The sequence below is a fragment of the Poecilia formosa genome, unplaced genomic scaffold, assembly GCF_000485575.1.
Source record: "Poecilia formosa unplaced genomic scaffold, Poecilia_formosa-5.1.2 Scaffold134, whole genome shotgun sequence".
Classification (NCBI taxonomy): Eukaryota; Metazoa; Chordata; class Actinopteri; order Cyprinodontiformes; family Poeciliidae; genus Poecilia; species Poecilia formosa.
In genome coordinates this window covers 38,819-55,010 of record NW_006800073.1, presented here as the reverse complement: position 1 = coordinate 55,010, position 16,192 = coordinate 38,819, and the positions used below count along the sequence as shown (strand labels likewise).

General features: G+C 38.8%; 1 protein-coding gene and 2 long non-coding RNA genes across 3 annotated transcripts in view; all 3 read left to right on the top strand.

Annotated features, from left to right (window-relative positions):
* The first annotated feature begins 4,604 nt into the window (after positions 1-4,604).
* LOC103144910 (uncharacterized) lies at positions 4,605-7,445 on the top strand. Its single transcript, XM_016676442.1, has 2 exons — positions 4,605-4,687; positions 5,542-7,445. The coding sequence occupies exons 1-2, from the start codon at positions 4,621-4,623 to the stop codon at positions 6,459-6,461; spliced, it is 987 nt and encodes a 328-aa protein (XP_016531928.1). The 5' UTR covers positions 4,605-4,620; the 3' UTR covers positions 6,462-7,445.
* Positions 7,446-11,604: 4,159 nt separating this feature from the next.
* Positions 11,605-16,192, top strand: part of LOC107837338 (uncharacterized) — a 29,178-nt gene continuing 24,590 nt past the window's right edge. Inside the window, exon 1 of the long non-coding RNA XR_001663360.1 lies at positions 11,605-11,706. This is a non-coding gene — a long non-coding RNA (uncharacterized LOC107837338). The remainder of the gene's footprint in view (positions 11,707-16,192) is intronic.
* LOC107837337 (uncharacterized) lies at positions 14,524-15,419 on the top strand. The gene is made up of 3 exons (XR_001663359.1): positions 14,524-14,700; positions 14,778-14,836; positions 14,985-15,419. It is a non-coding gene; the product is annotated as an uncharacterized LOC107837337 (long non-coding RNA).

The window sequence follows — 16,192 nt, the reverse complement described above, 5'->3', positions numbered from 1 at the left end:
TTACTCTTCTTGGTTTTTGTGTTTTTTTTTTTGTGTTTTTCGCTCACAGTTGAACTGATAAGTCCTGTGTCGACTCAGCTCTCGTTTTCAGTCTTATAATCAGTTGCTACCGGTACTTAGCTGTGTGCTAGTCTCTGCCGTGCTGCCTGTATGGACTGTTGAGCTTTATTTTCACCATTAAATTCATCATCTTCACCATACCTGGGTTCTCAGCGTTCTCTCCTCACCAGTTCAACCCCCACCTCATGACACCACCTGCTGAACTGCTGGGGAAGGTCAAGACTCCAGAACCTCTTCCCTTGGAAGACCTTCCAATGACGGCCCACCTGCCTCAGTAATAGTTCAGTTTGAAGCACAGAACTGCCCAAGTACAGACAGGAGGATTCCTGAATTCATCATCATCATCACCAGTGACGACACAACAAGATGAAGGTTTACACACTTATCCTCATCATTCTTTTTGCAGTACCAGTGCACAAGCTGTTGGCCCAAGGAGATCTGATCCGTCGCACCAGAGCTGCATATGAAGTGAACCATCATGAACCAGAAGACAATGAGTGGTGGCAGTTAGCTCGACACCTGACCAGAAAAATAACAAATGACAGCTGTATTGTTTGTTCCATGATTCCACATTCTACCCTCCCAGATCCTCTGCTGACGCCTGTGCCTATCTCTTTGACAGAATCACTTGCGATACTGCTTCCAAATGATGGAGATGTTCAAAAAGTGTTTCCATGGGTGTCAAGTGTCACATTCAGACCAATGCGAGATCCCAGGTATTTCTCTGCTGAAACAAATAAAACGTGTGTTACTGCTGCTGCCGTGTATAAAATGAGAAGGTTCAACCATCCTTTGCCCAGTCTCTGCATTTCACAGCCACATCTCACTTCTGTCTTTTTGGGTAATACCACTGGGTGTAATGTTACCCTGGACGTGTCCTGTTTAGGAACAGCTTTTTGTCGGCCTTTGGAAGCTGACTCAGTCAAGTTGCCAAAATCTTATGTGAATCAATCTGTTACACTTCCTGCTCTAAATGTTGTAACATTAAATTTCACTGCATTCCCAAATGGCTCACAGTTTTATGGTAAAATAGGAAATAAAGTTTTGACGGAAGGAACTGCCTTCTTACCTAGCCTGGATGGTTACGGATGTCCTCAGGACATGGTGTGGGTTTGTGGACAAAGATCTTATTTATATCTTCCTGCAAACTGGTCAGGAGTGTGTTACTTATCCCGTCTATTTCCAGCTGTTTCTCTGTACAAAAATGCAGGTGATGTTCCAGGCAGGGGTGACTTACATCATGTGAAACGAGCAAGAATACCCATTTGGCAGGGCATCCTCAGTACACTAATTCCTACGTATGGTGTGGGAAACAATGCATACACAATTAATGGCCTTTCAGTTGAATTAGAAAACTTAACTTCTCTTGTAGACAATGGTTTCACTGCAATGACTAAAGAAATGCAAGCTATGAGAACTATGGTTTTACAAAACAGAATGGCTCTGGATTTCCTTCTTGCTTCCAAGGGAGGGGTTTGTCACCTGATTGGGGAACAATGCTGTACTTTCATTCCTGATGCTTCAAACAATATGAGCAACATTCATTACGAATTAGATAAATTGTTAAAACGGCAACAAGAGGAGAATTCTGGTTTCACTTGGGATTTTTGGGGATGGTTTAGTTCTGGGGGTTGGACAGCTTGGGCTACTAAAATAGCAGTGTTTTTTGCTTTTGTTTTATTGGTTCTGATATTTCTTTCCTGCTGTGTTGTTCCTATGGTTAAATCAATGGTGACCAAAATGATTTCTCCATCAGCCTCGTAACTCATAGATGAGACCTTAAATTTTAAGCTTCACATAGAATATCTACTAACAAAGTTGTCCAAGTATAATGGCCGGCTTTTTAATAAAGTTTTTATCTGTCTTTATCCACACTTTTAACTATGTACAAAACTCTCACTGAGATGCATATTAATTATTGCAATATTACATAGTGCAATACTTACCCTCGTTATCTTAGGAAACTTGAAAGCCTTCGAAAGAAGATAATTAATTCTCTACATAATTCCTATTGTTTTTTTGTTAACCCTCCAAACGTCAAGCTTACCTCGTACACTGAAATTATGTTTCACAAAAAGAAATGTAATTTTTTTTCTTTTTAACTTTGTCTAATTTCTGGTACAGTCTTATGTGATACATTTTCTAGTTTTGTGTGATTATATACAATCAAAGAGGAGGAGTGTGGTGGAAATTTTATGTTGAACTCCTGTCATGAGTTTTAATTAATTATATTGAGTATCTGAGTGTTTTCTAATTTCTCTTGTGGCTTGAGTGTGGTGAAACTGATGAGTGGGTCCAATGAGTTGTTCAACTCTTGCCGTTTCCTCACTGATGTCAGATAACAAGCAAAAGTACAAATACAGTGTAATCCAAAGGGGAGTATTCTGCTAGAGAACGTCAAACACTTCTGCCTTAAAAATAAAATACAAAGACAAACTTGTTTGTTCTCTGACCATTTGTTAAGACTCCATCTCATTGATTACACAATTTCCCTGACATTGAAAATCAAAAATAAACACCAAATATTTTATTAAAAATAAAATTTTCTAATGCTGCTATATTCATTCAAATTCAGCAGCTTTCTGTTCTAGTAAAAGCAGAACGGGAAACAGAATCAATCATAATGTAATGATTGATTCCACCATGTCAGTCTTTGGGGAACAATGTCCTTGACATTCCCGCCATGCTGGCCTAAACTTCCCGTGTTTCAGCATCTTTTAATTGCCAAATGAACGATTCCGTATTTTGTAAGATGGGTGTCAGTCATAGCCATCAATCCACACAACAGAAATGCAGAGTTTTGTCCACTAAGTTTAAATCCATATTTACCACCATCTTCCTCCACATTTAGTCTTTCAAAAGGGTTTTAGTCAAAAGTCAATAGATCCTTTCAGGGTTTGCTTCCACCGAGCCCTGCAGCCTAACCTGCAGTGTCCGCCCCATTACTGATTAAAGTCATTCAGGTAGTGGGGGTGAATTATTTTAGCTCAACTGACAGAAACGTCTCACATTTTGGATCTCTGACAGACTACCCACTAACAGTTGCATCTCATCAACAGAAACTCTGAGACTTCTTGTCATATTTTAATCACAGAGCTGTGTTATTTTCATCACAGTTTCCATCAACAAAATTATTTGTTATTGTCATCCTTACTGAAAACAACACTGCAGTTTAAGGACCTGAGTGGATCCCTTACTTACAATACAAACAACCAAACTAGAAAACCGATTGTTTTGATTGGTAGGTGAGGCTGAATAATTTGCTCAAAGAGTTTTGATGTCTGGGTTCTTCATATTGTCCTACATGAAAACATGAACATTTGAAGGACATGAGGCCGGAACAAGGGTGAAAGTGCGATTACTGGGACCAAGCCAGTCAGTCGGATCAGGAGCAGAAGAAGACAGGAAGCGAGAGGCTGAATGTCGCCTGGTCCCAAAACTCACTTTCAGTCTTGACAAGGTGCACATCAACAATAAAAAAATTTGACCTGATAAAATGACCAGAAAAAATGATAAATAGGCACGCAAACTAACAGTGTGAGGAAAGCAAAATGGAAAATGTTACAAATGCCAGAGGAATTTGAAAACTTACTTTACTGTAATATTTACTGTGCATTTACTCTGATTCATGCTTCAGTAATATGTGCAGTTCAGTTGGCACTTTGAAAGGAGAGTCTGCCAGGAACATGTAAAGCAGCTGCAGGATTTAAATCCATGTAAATCCATGTGGACAGCTGCTGAGCTGCTTACAGTAAGTCACCTGATTTCCTGGAAGAATCAGCTGCTGTTATAAAGCCTGGCAGAGATTCCTTAGTTAAACCAGGTTAGAGGTGTGTTTTCATTTCAACTGTTGATATATAGGGTGATTCTAATCAGATTACCTTGAATAAAACTCCATTATAACTCAGTGTGACGTGAAGAGTACAGAGATAGAATTACAGAAGCTACATTAAACCAAACTAGCAGAGCAGCTGATGGGTGGTTTTTTCTGCTTAGATGTTCAGTCTTGTGTTTATTATGTCAACGGGGAATATCCGCTAGCAGGTTTCTCTTTCTCTTTCGTGTTTTTATTGGCTGGAATTAAATAAAAAGGCATGTCCTTCATGATGTAACATGATTCTAAAGAATAAGATTTCGGGGCTTTACCTGTTAAATGCCTCCTTCGATCTCACCTGAACAGTCTGTGGCAGGTAGGAAAAACTGCACCTTTGCTCTAAGATTTACTAGTAAATGTATTTGTTTGCTGTGACATATATCAACCAAAAAGGTTGTCTTACTTTCTCTATGGTGGCTGCTGTCCTTAAAGCAGAGTCAAACATGTCTTTAATCCACTGTAATATCCTAATCCTAGCCTATTGTATCAAACAGGAAGTTACACAGTCATAGAGAGTTTCTGGTATTTAGCAAACATTAACGTAAACACAGAAATGTGGAAATTTACATAAAACAAAAAAAAGGTTTAATTTAGGACTACAGTATTTTCACATTAATTGTAAAATGATTTTGTTTTCCTTTTCCAAATGAAACATTTTCTTTTTAGTTCCTGATCATCCACCAACCATGAGAGACGCTTCAACTGATCTACTTCAGAAACCGGTGATTTATCTTGAGAAGCTGGAGAAACTTCGTGAGTTTCTACAAGTTTAACATAAATATGCAAATAAAACATATGCTTCAGATATTTAAATATGTTGTTGATGTTCAAAGCAAAAGTGAAAGTAAGACGTACGCTGTAAAACCAAATTAGAAATCATTACTAAAGCTGCGCATGGTAAGTGATTGTCCAGGATGTCTAGTATTTGCAAAATAAGAAAATAAAAAAATTATTATTCTGTTTACATAAAGTCTTGTGTCCAAGATAATATATTACTAAAGAACTCCATGTTTTAAAATTAATGTGTACAAGTACAGATTAATTTTACATTAATATACATGATATACATGATTCAACCGTTACTCATGTATGTCATTACTGATGACTCGAGTTTATCATTATTTGTTTCTCATGTTTATTCATAAACTGATCATCTTTATTGAACATATTAAAACAAATATTTTTGGGGATTTACTGGAGTTGTTTCTTCTGAAATGTTTGCATTCTGGAATGGGGGAATTTATTTAAAACAACCAAAACAGAACTACACTGTAAATCCAAATTATAGTAGTAAAGTTTAATTATAGCAATCTAACAGGACAGAATATAGCCATAAAAATAATAATCAGTTTAATCTAAATATGTTTTAGTGAGGTGCCCTGAAACAAACACTCTATGCTAAATTAAAACAATTCTGCAAAGCAGAGTGAATCAAAGTTCCTCCACAGAGATGCGAAAGATTTAGTTCCAGTTATTAGAAACGCAGTATGGTGACTGCTGCAGAAGCAGGAAGAGCCGCTTATTAGGAAGTGATTACCTGGAAGTTGTTTTACAAGCATGCACAAGATGCTTTTTTATTGAAATTACTATTTCTTTCTGCACGACAGCTGCCGTTAAACATATTCACCATTTCGAAAGCACAAAGGGCTCAGATGAATGGAACAGGCTGATGAAGCTTGCAGAGGAGAACTGCACCAGTCAAACCGTCCTGAAGTGGCTGAGAGAAAACTCCTTCGCCAAACTGGTAGACATGTTTAAATTCTTTAAAAAACACATAGATGAGGAGGAGAAGAAGAACCACAGCAACACTGTGGACATCACCTTTTTATCTCATGGATGTATCAGAGACTTCATGATCCCAGCCAGCTGCCTGCTGCCTCTGGCCTCCATCAGGGACGTGGTTCTCTACGCTCCCTGGAACTGTGTCTCTGGGGGTGCAGAGATAACATACGCTATCGCTACAGGAAAACTGAAGCCTCAGCATAGAGTTTTCTACTGCACCAAGAAGGATGGATGTCCAGTTCCTGATGAAAAACATCGACCCATTAAACTACCGGACCGCTGGAACTCAATGAGGCAGGCTGGAGACCAGATGATCCCAAACATCTCAGTTAGTCCTCTACGACCAGACGATAAAATCTGGAAAAGCTTTGAGTCTCTCACTAAAAAATATGGTCCTATTGGAAGAAACCGGATCATCATCCCCTTCATCCTCCCAGGAGAAGAATCAGACAGTGTCCCGTTCTCTGTGGTCACCTTGGCCCTGTCTCTGGTTCTGCTGCAGCCCAGGTTCAGAGCCACCGTCCACCTGGACGCCTGTCTGACTGACCTCTCTACTGGACAGAAGTTTGACAGAGAATATCTGGAGAAGCAGTACGCCTACGCTGCTGATGGCACTGGAATGAAATGTTCTAACATCTTCAGTTTCTTAAATAGAATCATTCAGTGGATTCAAGAAAAGACAAAACCTTTTTTTCAGGTTATCAGGCGCTTCCTGAAATATCTCTCTTTTTCAATATTTAATTAATTCGAAAATATCTGGACACAATGAAGCAGACAAGTAGATTATTTACTTTTACAAGTGTTTTGAAGAAACAGATAGAAACAGAGAAAGTTCTAGCAGTAAAATAAAAGAACCAGCTATGAACCGTCACATATGTTTGTAGCTTCATGATGGTGAAGACGCTAAAGGAGAAGAGAAGGACCAACGGTATCAAAAGCAATTCTGAGATTAAGGTGAAAAAGGACAGGTTTGATGTTTTTAAGTCGTTTATCACTCTAATATGTTTGTGTGATGTGGGTTAGTTTCTAAACTGGATTAACGAGAATCATATGGAACAGGTTTCGGATTAAATACATATGGAGTTGACTATGTTCAACTGTTCCTAATTAAAGCTTTTTACTAACATTTTCAGCTTAAATCTGACTGTTTTCTAACTTTCATAAATCCTCAATAATTCACATCATCGCATTTCCTGTATCAACTTTTCCGTAAGGTAGGAAAAGGCTGTGTCTGGATCCTAAATATGAAGAAAACATTTTGAAGAACAGACAGTTTCCACCTCCGGTGTTCACAATTTTAGGATAATAGCTGCACACAAAAAAACAACACTCCTGGATTGAACTTTCAAGGTTCCACTGTCCTTAAATAATTAACTTTTTCACATGATTTATCAATCAAAACCTGATATCCCATTAAACTTATGTTATTGTTAATTCAGGGGGACTAGATCTGTGTGCTGTGCGAGTGGCCGGTGTTGGGATTTCTTCACGATTGAGTGTCTGTTCACAAGTGTTTGGGGTGATTTATTTGGATTTATTCATTTGTTTTAAATACCAGTTCTCCATATTTGGACTGCCCCCCACCCCTCCCTCGCTGGTAAGCCTCAGTACTGTTCACTTCCCTTCTCATTGTGTTCCTGAAATTTTAATTGTCTTTTAAAATCATGGAACAATAAAGTGCTTTTTTGTGCAATAAAGTCTTGTACTCATTGGTGACAAACCTTAAGTGCTTTAATGGTGATTTATTTCCTTGGACGCAATTCCCAAGATGGTGTTCTTCACACCCCCTGGTTGCCCTGCTTTGAGTGGCCGAGTATCAAAATTCATACCCTTGTGATGCCACAAAATGAATCTAATGAACTCTTTTCAAGCTTAGTATTTCATTTTTCTTAAGTTTTACTGTATCAAATTCTGACACTGTTATAAAACAAAAAAAGATTTATTTGATGAGTTTTTATTCCTCTCACATATTATCACAACTTCTCTGGAAACTCAGCTGTGCATAGTTTCCTTTCAAGAAATTTGTTTCACGCCCTCCTCATCTCCAAATGTTGGTTTCATTTTGCACAAAGTGACATTCATTCCCGCATCAGATAATGTCAGGAGCATGTTGGCCATAAGTGGCTTGTCTGCTCCAGGTCAAAACTGGTCTGTGGTCGGCATGTTTTCTTTTGTTAGGGGGCAGAGGGGCGGAGAGGTTCTGCCCCTTGTGTGGTTCCAGACCTGGTCAGTCTACTAAGAAGAGATATGAGTGGACCCTACTTTGAAAAAGAAAAGAAAGGAAGTAAGAGGTGTGGGTTATATAACATGTCAAAACAGGAAAAAGAGATGGGTGAGGCTGAAGAACATCAGGAGGAAAACAAGTTAATGCAGGGTGCAGCCAAATGCACTGAATTAACGACCGTTTTCCATATTGGAGGGGAAAAAGTCATTTATGACAGGAGACAATACAGTAGAACTACAGCAAGTTAAAAAGCACTGGCTGAAAAAACAAAGGAACAGATCTTTACTTCAAAAGAAACATTTTGGGAGAAGGTCTGTATTCAAAGTAAAAAAGATCATGTCTTAATATACAGACTATACGTCTAGTTTCTCTGTTCTGTTTTCTCATTAATAAATATCTAGATAATCTTTTCCAGTCACAATGCTATTTGCTTGATAAACCTGTAACATGGCATTTCTTTTTCAGCTCCTTTGACAAAACATTAAAATAAAATGACAGAAACTGTTTCTCCAGTCAGAAAATTTTGAGAGATTGTAAGGCCAATCCAGGGGTTGGAGAGATTATTGTCCTTCCTTGGATACATGCAATTTAAAGTCAAATAAGAGCTTTGTAGATAACAAGATCACATGATTGTCAATTAAACTGAAATGCAGTACTGCTTGTAAATGATCCAGAACGCTGCTGCTCACGTTCTGACTAAAACCAGGAAGATAGAGCACATAACACCAGTTTTAGAGTCCCTACAGTGGCTCCTTGTAGCTCAAAGAATAGACTTTAAAAAACTGTTGTTAGTTCATAAATCACTGAACAGTTTAGCACCACAACACATTAAAGATCTGGGGCCTCGTGCATAAAGCGTGCGTGCGCAAAAAAATGTGTCCCATATTTTACGCAAAAGTCGGCATGTATAAAAATGAACTTTGCGTCAAAGTTTGCATATATATACACACACTTTTTCGCTGGCGTGAAAATGTGTGGGAGCCACGCAAACGTTTTCTGTGGACAATATCAAACTACAAAGCGTCAAAGCTTACCTAAATACACAGAAATTGATTATATTCAGCACAAAACCAATGTTTTTCATGATTTTAATATTTTATTGTTTAAACGAAAACGATTAAACTGAACCGCATTTATCCTCAGACAATAACATAACACAAACACAAAATAAAGAAAATAAAAATAAAAGGATGTGAAAACCTCGCTCAAATGTAAATAGTACTTTTCCTCAGTTTTTGTCTCATAAAGATGTAACCCATTGGTCTGTGAGCCGAAGTGCATGAAATGCATTTATGGGATAATTTCATTCTCACTAAAAGAAGAAAACAGGGTTGGATCAGCAGATTAAATCAAACCTGCTGATTAAAAATAACCAGCAGGTTTGATTATTTTTAAGGCGATCAAGGTATGTATAATCACACGTATATAAGTAGCTTCGCAAAGGTGAGCCGCGTAAATGCAGAGTGTTTTCGCTCTGATTGGAGAACATCGCCAATGGAAGGATTCAGAGGGAGTGATTGTTCTGAGATCATATTGATCTGCTGGGAAATGTTGATTATGGTTTATTACCGTTTAGATTAATCCAGATGGATCATCCTTGTGTCATGATTGTGTTTCTGTGTGTTTATTTTTAGAGTTTTTTTTGTGTTCAGTTTGCTTCCTGTGTCTCGTCTCTGCGTCCTCCCCGTTGATTGTCTCCCAGGTGTTCCCTTGATTACCCAGTGTGTATTTAGTCTCACCTGTTGTCTGTGTTCTTCGTTGGGTCCTTGTCTACGCTGCCTTCAGTTTGTGAGTTGCTGTCAAACGTTTTGTTGCTCTGTCGACACTCTCCAGTGGAACTGCTAAGTCCTGGTTGGTGTCTGCTCACATGTCGTCCTGTAAGTCAGTTGCTACCGGCAATTAGCTGTTTACTTGTCTCCTGCTGTGCTGCCTGTCTTGGACTGTTCGCCGAGCAAAACTATCATTACTCACCTTACTCATCATCTTACCTGGGTCTCGGCGTCCTTATCCTCACCACAACCACACCTCTTCTTGACACCTACATTGTCATAATAAACTATTATTGTCTTGAAACCGGTCTCTTGCTTATTGCAAAACCGGACCTGTGTCCTTTACCGTTAATTCCTGGGTGATAACCCCTGGTGGCGTTGTTGGCAACAAACAAAACTGTATGGTCAAACCACAGAATGCCACAGTGAGTTTGACCTTTGTAGTTTGATATTATCCACAGAAAAAATTTGCATGGCTGCCGCACATTTTCATGCCAGCGGAAAAGTGTTCGTATATATACACACACTTTGACACAGTAAATTTTTATACATGCCGATTTATGTGTAAAATATGGCGCCGCACAATTTTTGTGCGTAAGCACGCCTTCTGTATGAGGCCGCTGCTGTTGTATCAACCTTCCTGACCTCTCAGGTGTTCAGGTTCTGTTCTGCTCTGCATCCCGAAAACCAGAACCAAACACGGAGAAACAGCATTGAGCATCTATGCACCACAAATCTGGAATCGGTGAAATCTTTTCTTTCCAGGCAGCATTTTGAAACAGTGATCCACACTTTTATTCCAACTCTGTTGGATTACTGTAAGGCACTTTACCTGGGAGTCAGTCAGTCACTGCTCTTACGTCTGCAGCTAGTTCAGATGCTGCTGCACCACTTAGGACAGGAACTCAAAGGGAGAGCATGTGACCCCTGTCCTGGCCTCACTTCACCGGCTGCCTGTATATTTTAGTATTCATTTTAAAATTCTTATGTTTGTTTTTAAATCACTACATAATCTTGCCCCGGCTTACCTCTCTGAGCTTCTTCACCCCTACGTACCCTATTGGTCTCTCAGGTCCGCAGATCAGCTGCTTTTGGAGGTACCGAGATTCAGCAGGAAGCTCAGAGGGGACAGGGCTTCTCTGTCATGGGCCCCAAGTTATGGAACGACTTGCCTTTGCAGGTCAGAGAGGCCCCTTCACTGTCCACTTTTAAAGCTCGTCTTTAAATCCATCTATTTTACTTGGCTTTCAACTGCAGCGGGATCTAGTTTTAAATTGTATGTTTGTTTTTAAACTGTAAGAGTTGTTTTTTTTTTAATTATGTTGTGTTTTAATGTAAAGCACTTTGTATCAGCTGTAGTTGTTTTAAAGTGCTGTATAAATAAAGTTGGTATGGTAAAGCATTTTGAAATGCCTTGTCAAAATGTGCTATACAAAAACTTGATTGAATTGCTTTGTTTCTCACTTAAATGAATGCAGTGTAAGTTAACCCCTGAGTGAGGAACAAATCAAAATATTCTCTTGATGTGACACATTTTAAGCCAAAAACAAAATACAAGAAGTGGAATAGAAGATTCTTTAGCTTTGAAGGTCAGGAAAGCAGTAGGAAGTTAGGATTAAGAAATGTACATTCCATTCAGATAAAAACATAGAACCTCCCAGCTTTTCAAAGAGGTATTGTTTTCATTGAGTGTTTTACATTTTATCCTATTAGTTCCATTTCTGAGAATATATTCCACCCATTTATCCAGATGTGATTACCCTATACAAATTTTGGAAAATCTTGGTATTGCTAGCTTTGGGCAAAGTACAATCGATGGAAAGTTTTAGACACAGCAGGGGCGGTAGTGCTATGAGGTTTCCTGTAAAATGCCTTGTGGAGCTCTGTTGAGGAAACACATCCACAGACTGCACAAAGGAGCTGCTGCACAAATCACTACTGGAAAATTTCATTGGACCAAGTCCCAGCTCTGCTCTTTCTGCAGGTCAGACGACACAGTAAGCTTTTTAAAACCTTGTCTTTTTGTAAGCATTATTTTTATTTGAATTTTCATAGGAACCACTGATACATTTGTTATATTCTTAACGACAGAGATATAACTCACACACATACAATCCAAGTTTGCATGGCTTCCAATGACACACATTTGCACATGAAAAAACATCTGATATAAACATTTAGGTCAGGAACAAATAACCGAACAGGAAAGCCAATCAACCATAAGAAGACAAACTAAAGAAGGGGGAAAACTACACACATAAAGTCACTTAGACAGGTACAATAGAAGCCAATTATGTTTCCACACCAACAATTTTCTTTAATCTTATTTACCAGGGTCATGCATATATTATGTTAATTTTCTTTATATACAAGTTTTGCATTCATTTACAAATAAATAAAATGAAGACCAAACGTCCTCCAATTTTTCTTGCTTCCCTTTTAGTATGCATCTTGTTATTTCCAAGGGAAAGTTGCTAACATTTGTCTAATCTAAAATGTGACACTCAGACTATCTGTTCTTTTCCAAAAGAGTGCAATAGATTTTTGGGGGGCTGTAAGAGATGAATATCTATCAAAATATGCTCTTTATGGTTACAATTATGACCACTGGAATGTAGTCCCAAGATAAACAGAGTAGGATCCATGTTAACATTTTTGAAATAATTCCAGCGTTTTTTTTCCTAACCTCCTCCCAAAAAGGAGGAGGTTAGGAAAAAAAAACCTAACCTCCTCCCAAAAAGGAGGTTCTTACATAAATGAATGCAGTGTAAGTTAACCCCTGAGTGAGGAACAAATCAAAATATTCTCTTGATGTGACACATTTTAAACCAACAACAAAATACAAGAAGTGGAATAGAAGATTCTTTATCTTTGAAGATCAAAGTTACTTTTAATCTTAAGTTTTTCCAATTGTGATTCTAGGGGTTTAGTTACGAGTCCATTATGACTTGTCCTATTGTAATTTCTCAGTTCTAAAAATTTACAAAAATATTTAAATTTTCAAAGGACATTATATGATTAGAGATGGTCAATTAAAAGTCTTGAATGTTTCTAATCCTTTAGAGCTCCAGTTCTTAAACAGGTATCTGCTCTTAAAGGGACTAAAGTAATAGTTTTCCCACACAGGGGTATACTGGGATAATATATTAGACTCTTTATGTGAGGATTTGCGTTTTGTGTGTGTTTATTTTTGGTTTCTTTGTCCAGTGAGTCTCTGTGTCGTCCTGTTCTCCCTTGATTGTTTCCCAGCTGTGTCTAGTTTCTCTGATTACCTCCAGTGTATTTAAGTCCACCTGTTGTCTCTATCTCTTGTTGGGTCCTTTTCTAATGTCAGATGTCGTCGTGACAATTCTGTTGTTCCTGTCTGTGTGCCTAAGCCTCCAGTTTCCCTGTGTTGCCAGTGTTTGGATTTTATTTCTCGGATTAATCATTAAAACTATCTTCTGTCAACCTGGGCTCATTGTGTTCATCCTCACCATCCACAAATCATGAAACTTTAAAGTTATTTTTCACCTCAAGCCATACTTTAATCATATTCCTTTTTATATGATCATTTGACTAATTTGGACTGTTTTTCAGAGTTCAAATACAGTCTTATTACGCAGTATTCAGCCACGCCCCTAACACCTCCCAGACTTGGGTAGACTGACTACTGACCAGCTCTCCAACTAACGGGTCTGAAAAGCCTCTACTTCCTGAGTATTACCACGGATACAAATGTAGAGGACATTTTGTTTAAGCTGGGCGCGAGAAAGATGCGTCTAAGCTCTAACTACCTTCAGATCCAGACGTTATGACCCGCTACAGTTCATGAATCAGACATCGGAGTAGCCCGCCGGTGTTATGCCCAGAAACGCATGCCTGCCCAAAATTGCATCCCCTCTCGCGGGAGCGCGCATCGCTCTGTTCTCTTGCATATTGATGAGAAAACGGACTGAAATATGACCGAAGAGGAAATTTTAAAGATATTTGTAACATTATCACGTTTCTTAACCATGTAATCCCTAAAATGGTGGGTTTATTTCGCAAATTACTTGAAATAAATACGGTTTTTACACCTTTATTGACACATATGAGTCGAACTTTTTTTCAGCCCGTGTCTGTTGAAAACGTTCTCCGCAAATGGTTTGAAATTCTCTGCTTTGTCTTTAGATACCATAACAGCTTAAAAGCATTACAAAACAGAGGCCCATTATGTAGAACATTTTACATCATGCTTAACTTTCTAGTCTGTTAATGTAGGAGGGAATGCATTTTAATTCATCAGCCTGAAAATATTTGCATCCATCCTGTTGATATAAAAATTATAGCATTAGCTCAGAGAACAAGTGTCATTACGTAGAAAAGGTGAAATCCTTTCAACTCTTTATTTCTCCAAGTTAGCACAAAGATGCATTTTTTGGCAATTTGCTTTTCCAGCCTGCCAAAATATGCATTCCCCCTCTATTCTCCTCAAATATTATTCTAGTGATTTAAAACTTATACCAGCAGATCATGGAACTATTCTGGTTACGTAGAAAAAGTTATTTCACTCTTAACCTTTTATTTCTCCAGGTTAACACAGGGATGCATTTTTTGGCAACATGGATTTCCAGCCTGCCACAATTTGCATCCCCCCTCTACTCTCCCCAAATATTATCATATTGATATAAAACTCAGACCAGTAGTTTACAGAACTACTCTAATCATGTAGAAAAAGTTATTTCACTCTTAACTCTTTATTTCTCTTTATTGCAAATATACTTTTGTTTCATTTAATAAAAATTTGATGTTATATTTATGTAAGAACAAAATAAATATTTGTACATGCTATGCATTTAGCAAGGTTGCATATGTAACATAGTTAATATTGTATAGAATTCCACTTGTCATTACTTCCCAGTTTGGGTTCATGTGTAAAGGGTGAAACAGCACCCCCTCCTGGTGGTTGGCAGGGTTAAATATAGTGAACGCAAACATCTCGTTGCCAGTTCATGAGAGATGGGCGCGAGGTAGGTTCACTGAGTTTAACGCTCCAGTAAAATGCTATGTTAGCTTGTTGCTAACATGAAATGCTATCCCTCGTAAGGTGCTGAACCCGCTGTGATGAACCCGATTCCTGATCAGTCCATATTCTGTTTCGCACAGGTACATGTTGTTTTATTTCTTTGTAGTTTCTGTCCAATATTAATGTGTTAAATACGGCTGTTGGCCAGTTCATGAGAGATGGGCGCGAGGTGCTGAACCCGCTGTGACGAACCCGATTCCTGATCAGTCCATATTCTGTTTCGCACAGATAAACGACGTTTCATCTCATCCTGTCTCCTGGCCCTTATTCACACAACGCAGAACTGATTTATGCTGATCGATCAGAATTACCGAGGTTACATTGGTGCCGTGACCCGTTCAACTACGCCAGCGCGGGTGGGTGCGTCTACTTCCTGGAACGCGGGCTGCGACTACTTCCCGGCGCCTCGGCGGATTGGTTCGGTTATCAGACACGGTGCTGATAACGTTCCGTGTGGACTCTTTGCCGCTTCGGTAGTGTAGCGGTGGTCATTTAGTTTTTAAAAAAATATTATTTTACCCGTTTTGTGTCGTTGTGCAGAGCTAATGTGTGGCTGCGCTGTAGTCATAACCGGAGTTTTTTTTTTCTTTCTTTCTTTTCTTTCTTTGCTCTCTCTGTGAGGGAGGGGCACTTTGAGACGAAATTAGTTTGAATGTTTTTACAGCTTTTTCACTCGGGTTTACTAATTGATTTGTTGAAAGTGCACTTGGCCCCTGTGTTTAATTTATAAGTGCTCAAGATTTTTATTTTTTTGCTTTTGATCAGTAAGTACCGAGTTATGGCTAGCAACAATTCTTTTGGAAGGGGAAGGGGGTTTGGAATGTTTACTCCTATGCCTTCAGTTGCTAGAGGTAGGGGTTTGTTTTTGAATACCCCAGAAGCATCCACACCAAAACCAAATTTTGTTCATTTGGGTGAAAGAGTTAACAACACTGTTGATGCTCCACAATGTGATGTTGATGACAGGCTTTTGAGTGACATAGCTTCAAGAATTGGAGTATCTATAGGTGAAAGTATTGCATCTTGCATTGAGACCCGGTTGAGTAATACAGTGGGTCCAGGGATGGTTGGAGCTACAACTAACGATTCTGCCATGTTAAATGTTATTGTTCGCCCTGAAGTGAAAGAACCCGTGAGTTTTAAAGGGGATCATGACACATGTTCAGTCCAAGAGTGGGAGGTTATGATGTTATCTTATATGAGAAAGAAAAGCATTCCTGTGGCTGAACAGGCTGATGAGGTTATGTCTAAGCTGATGGGGAGGGCACATGAAGTGGTTAGAGTTGGCATACGCAGTAAGCCAGTTTTAAATCTGACTGCAGGACCTGAGCCCATTTTTGAGATACTGAAGCAGCACTTCAGTGATACCAGGTCCTCTAGTTTGCCCTTAGCGGACTTTGCTGAGATATTCCGTTTTCCAGCGAACTAACGTATTT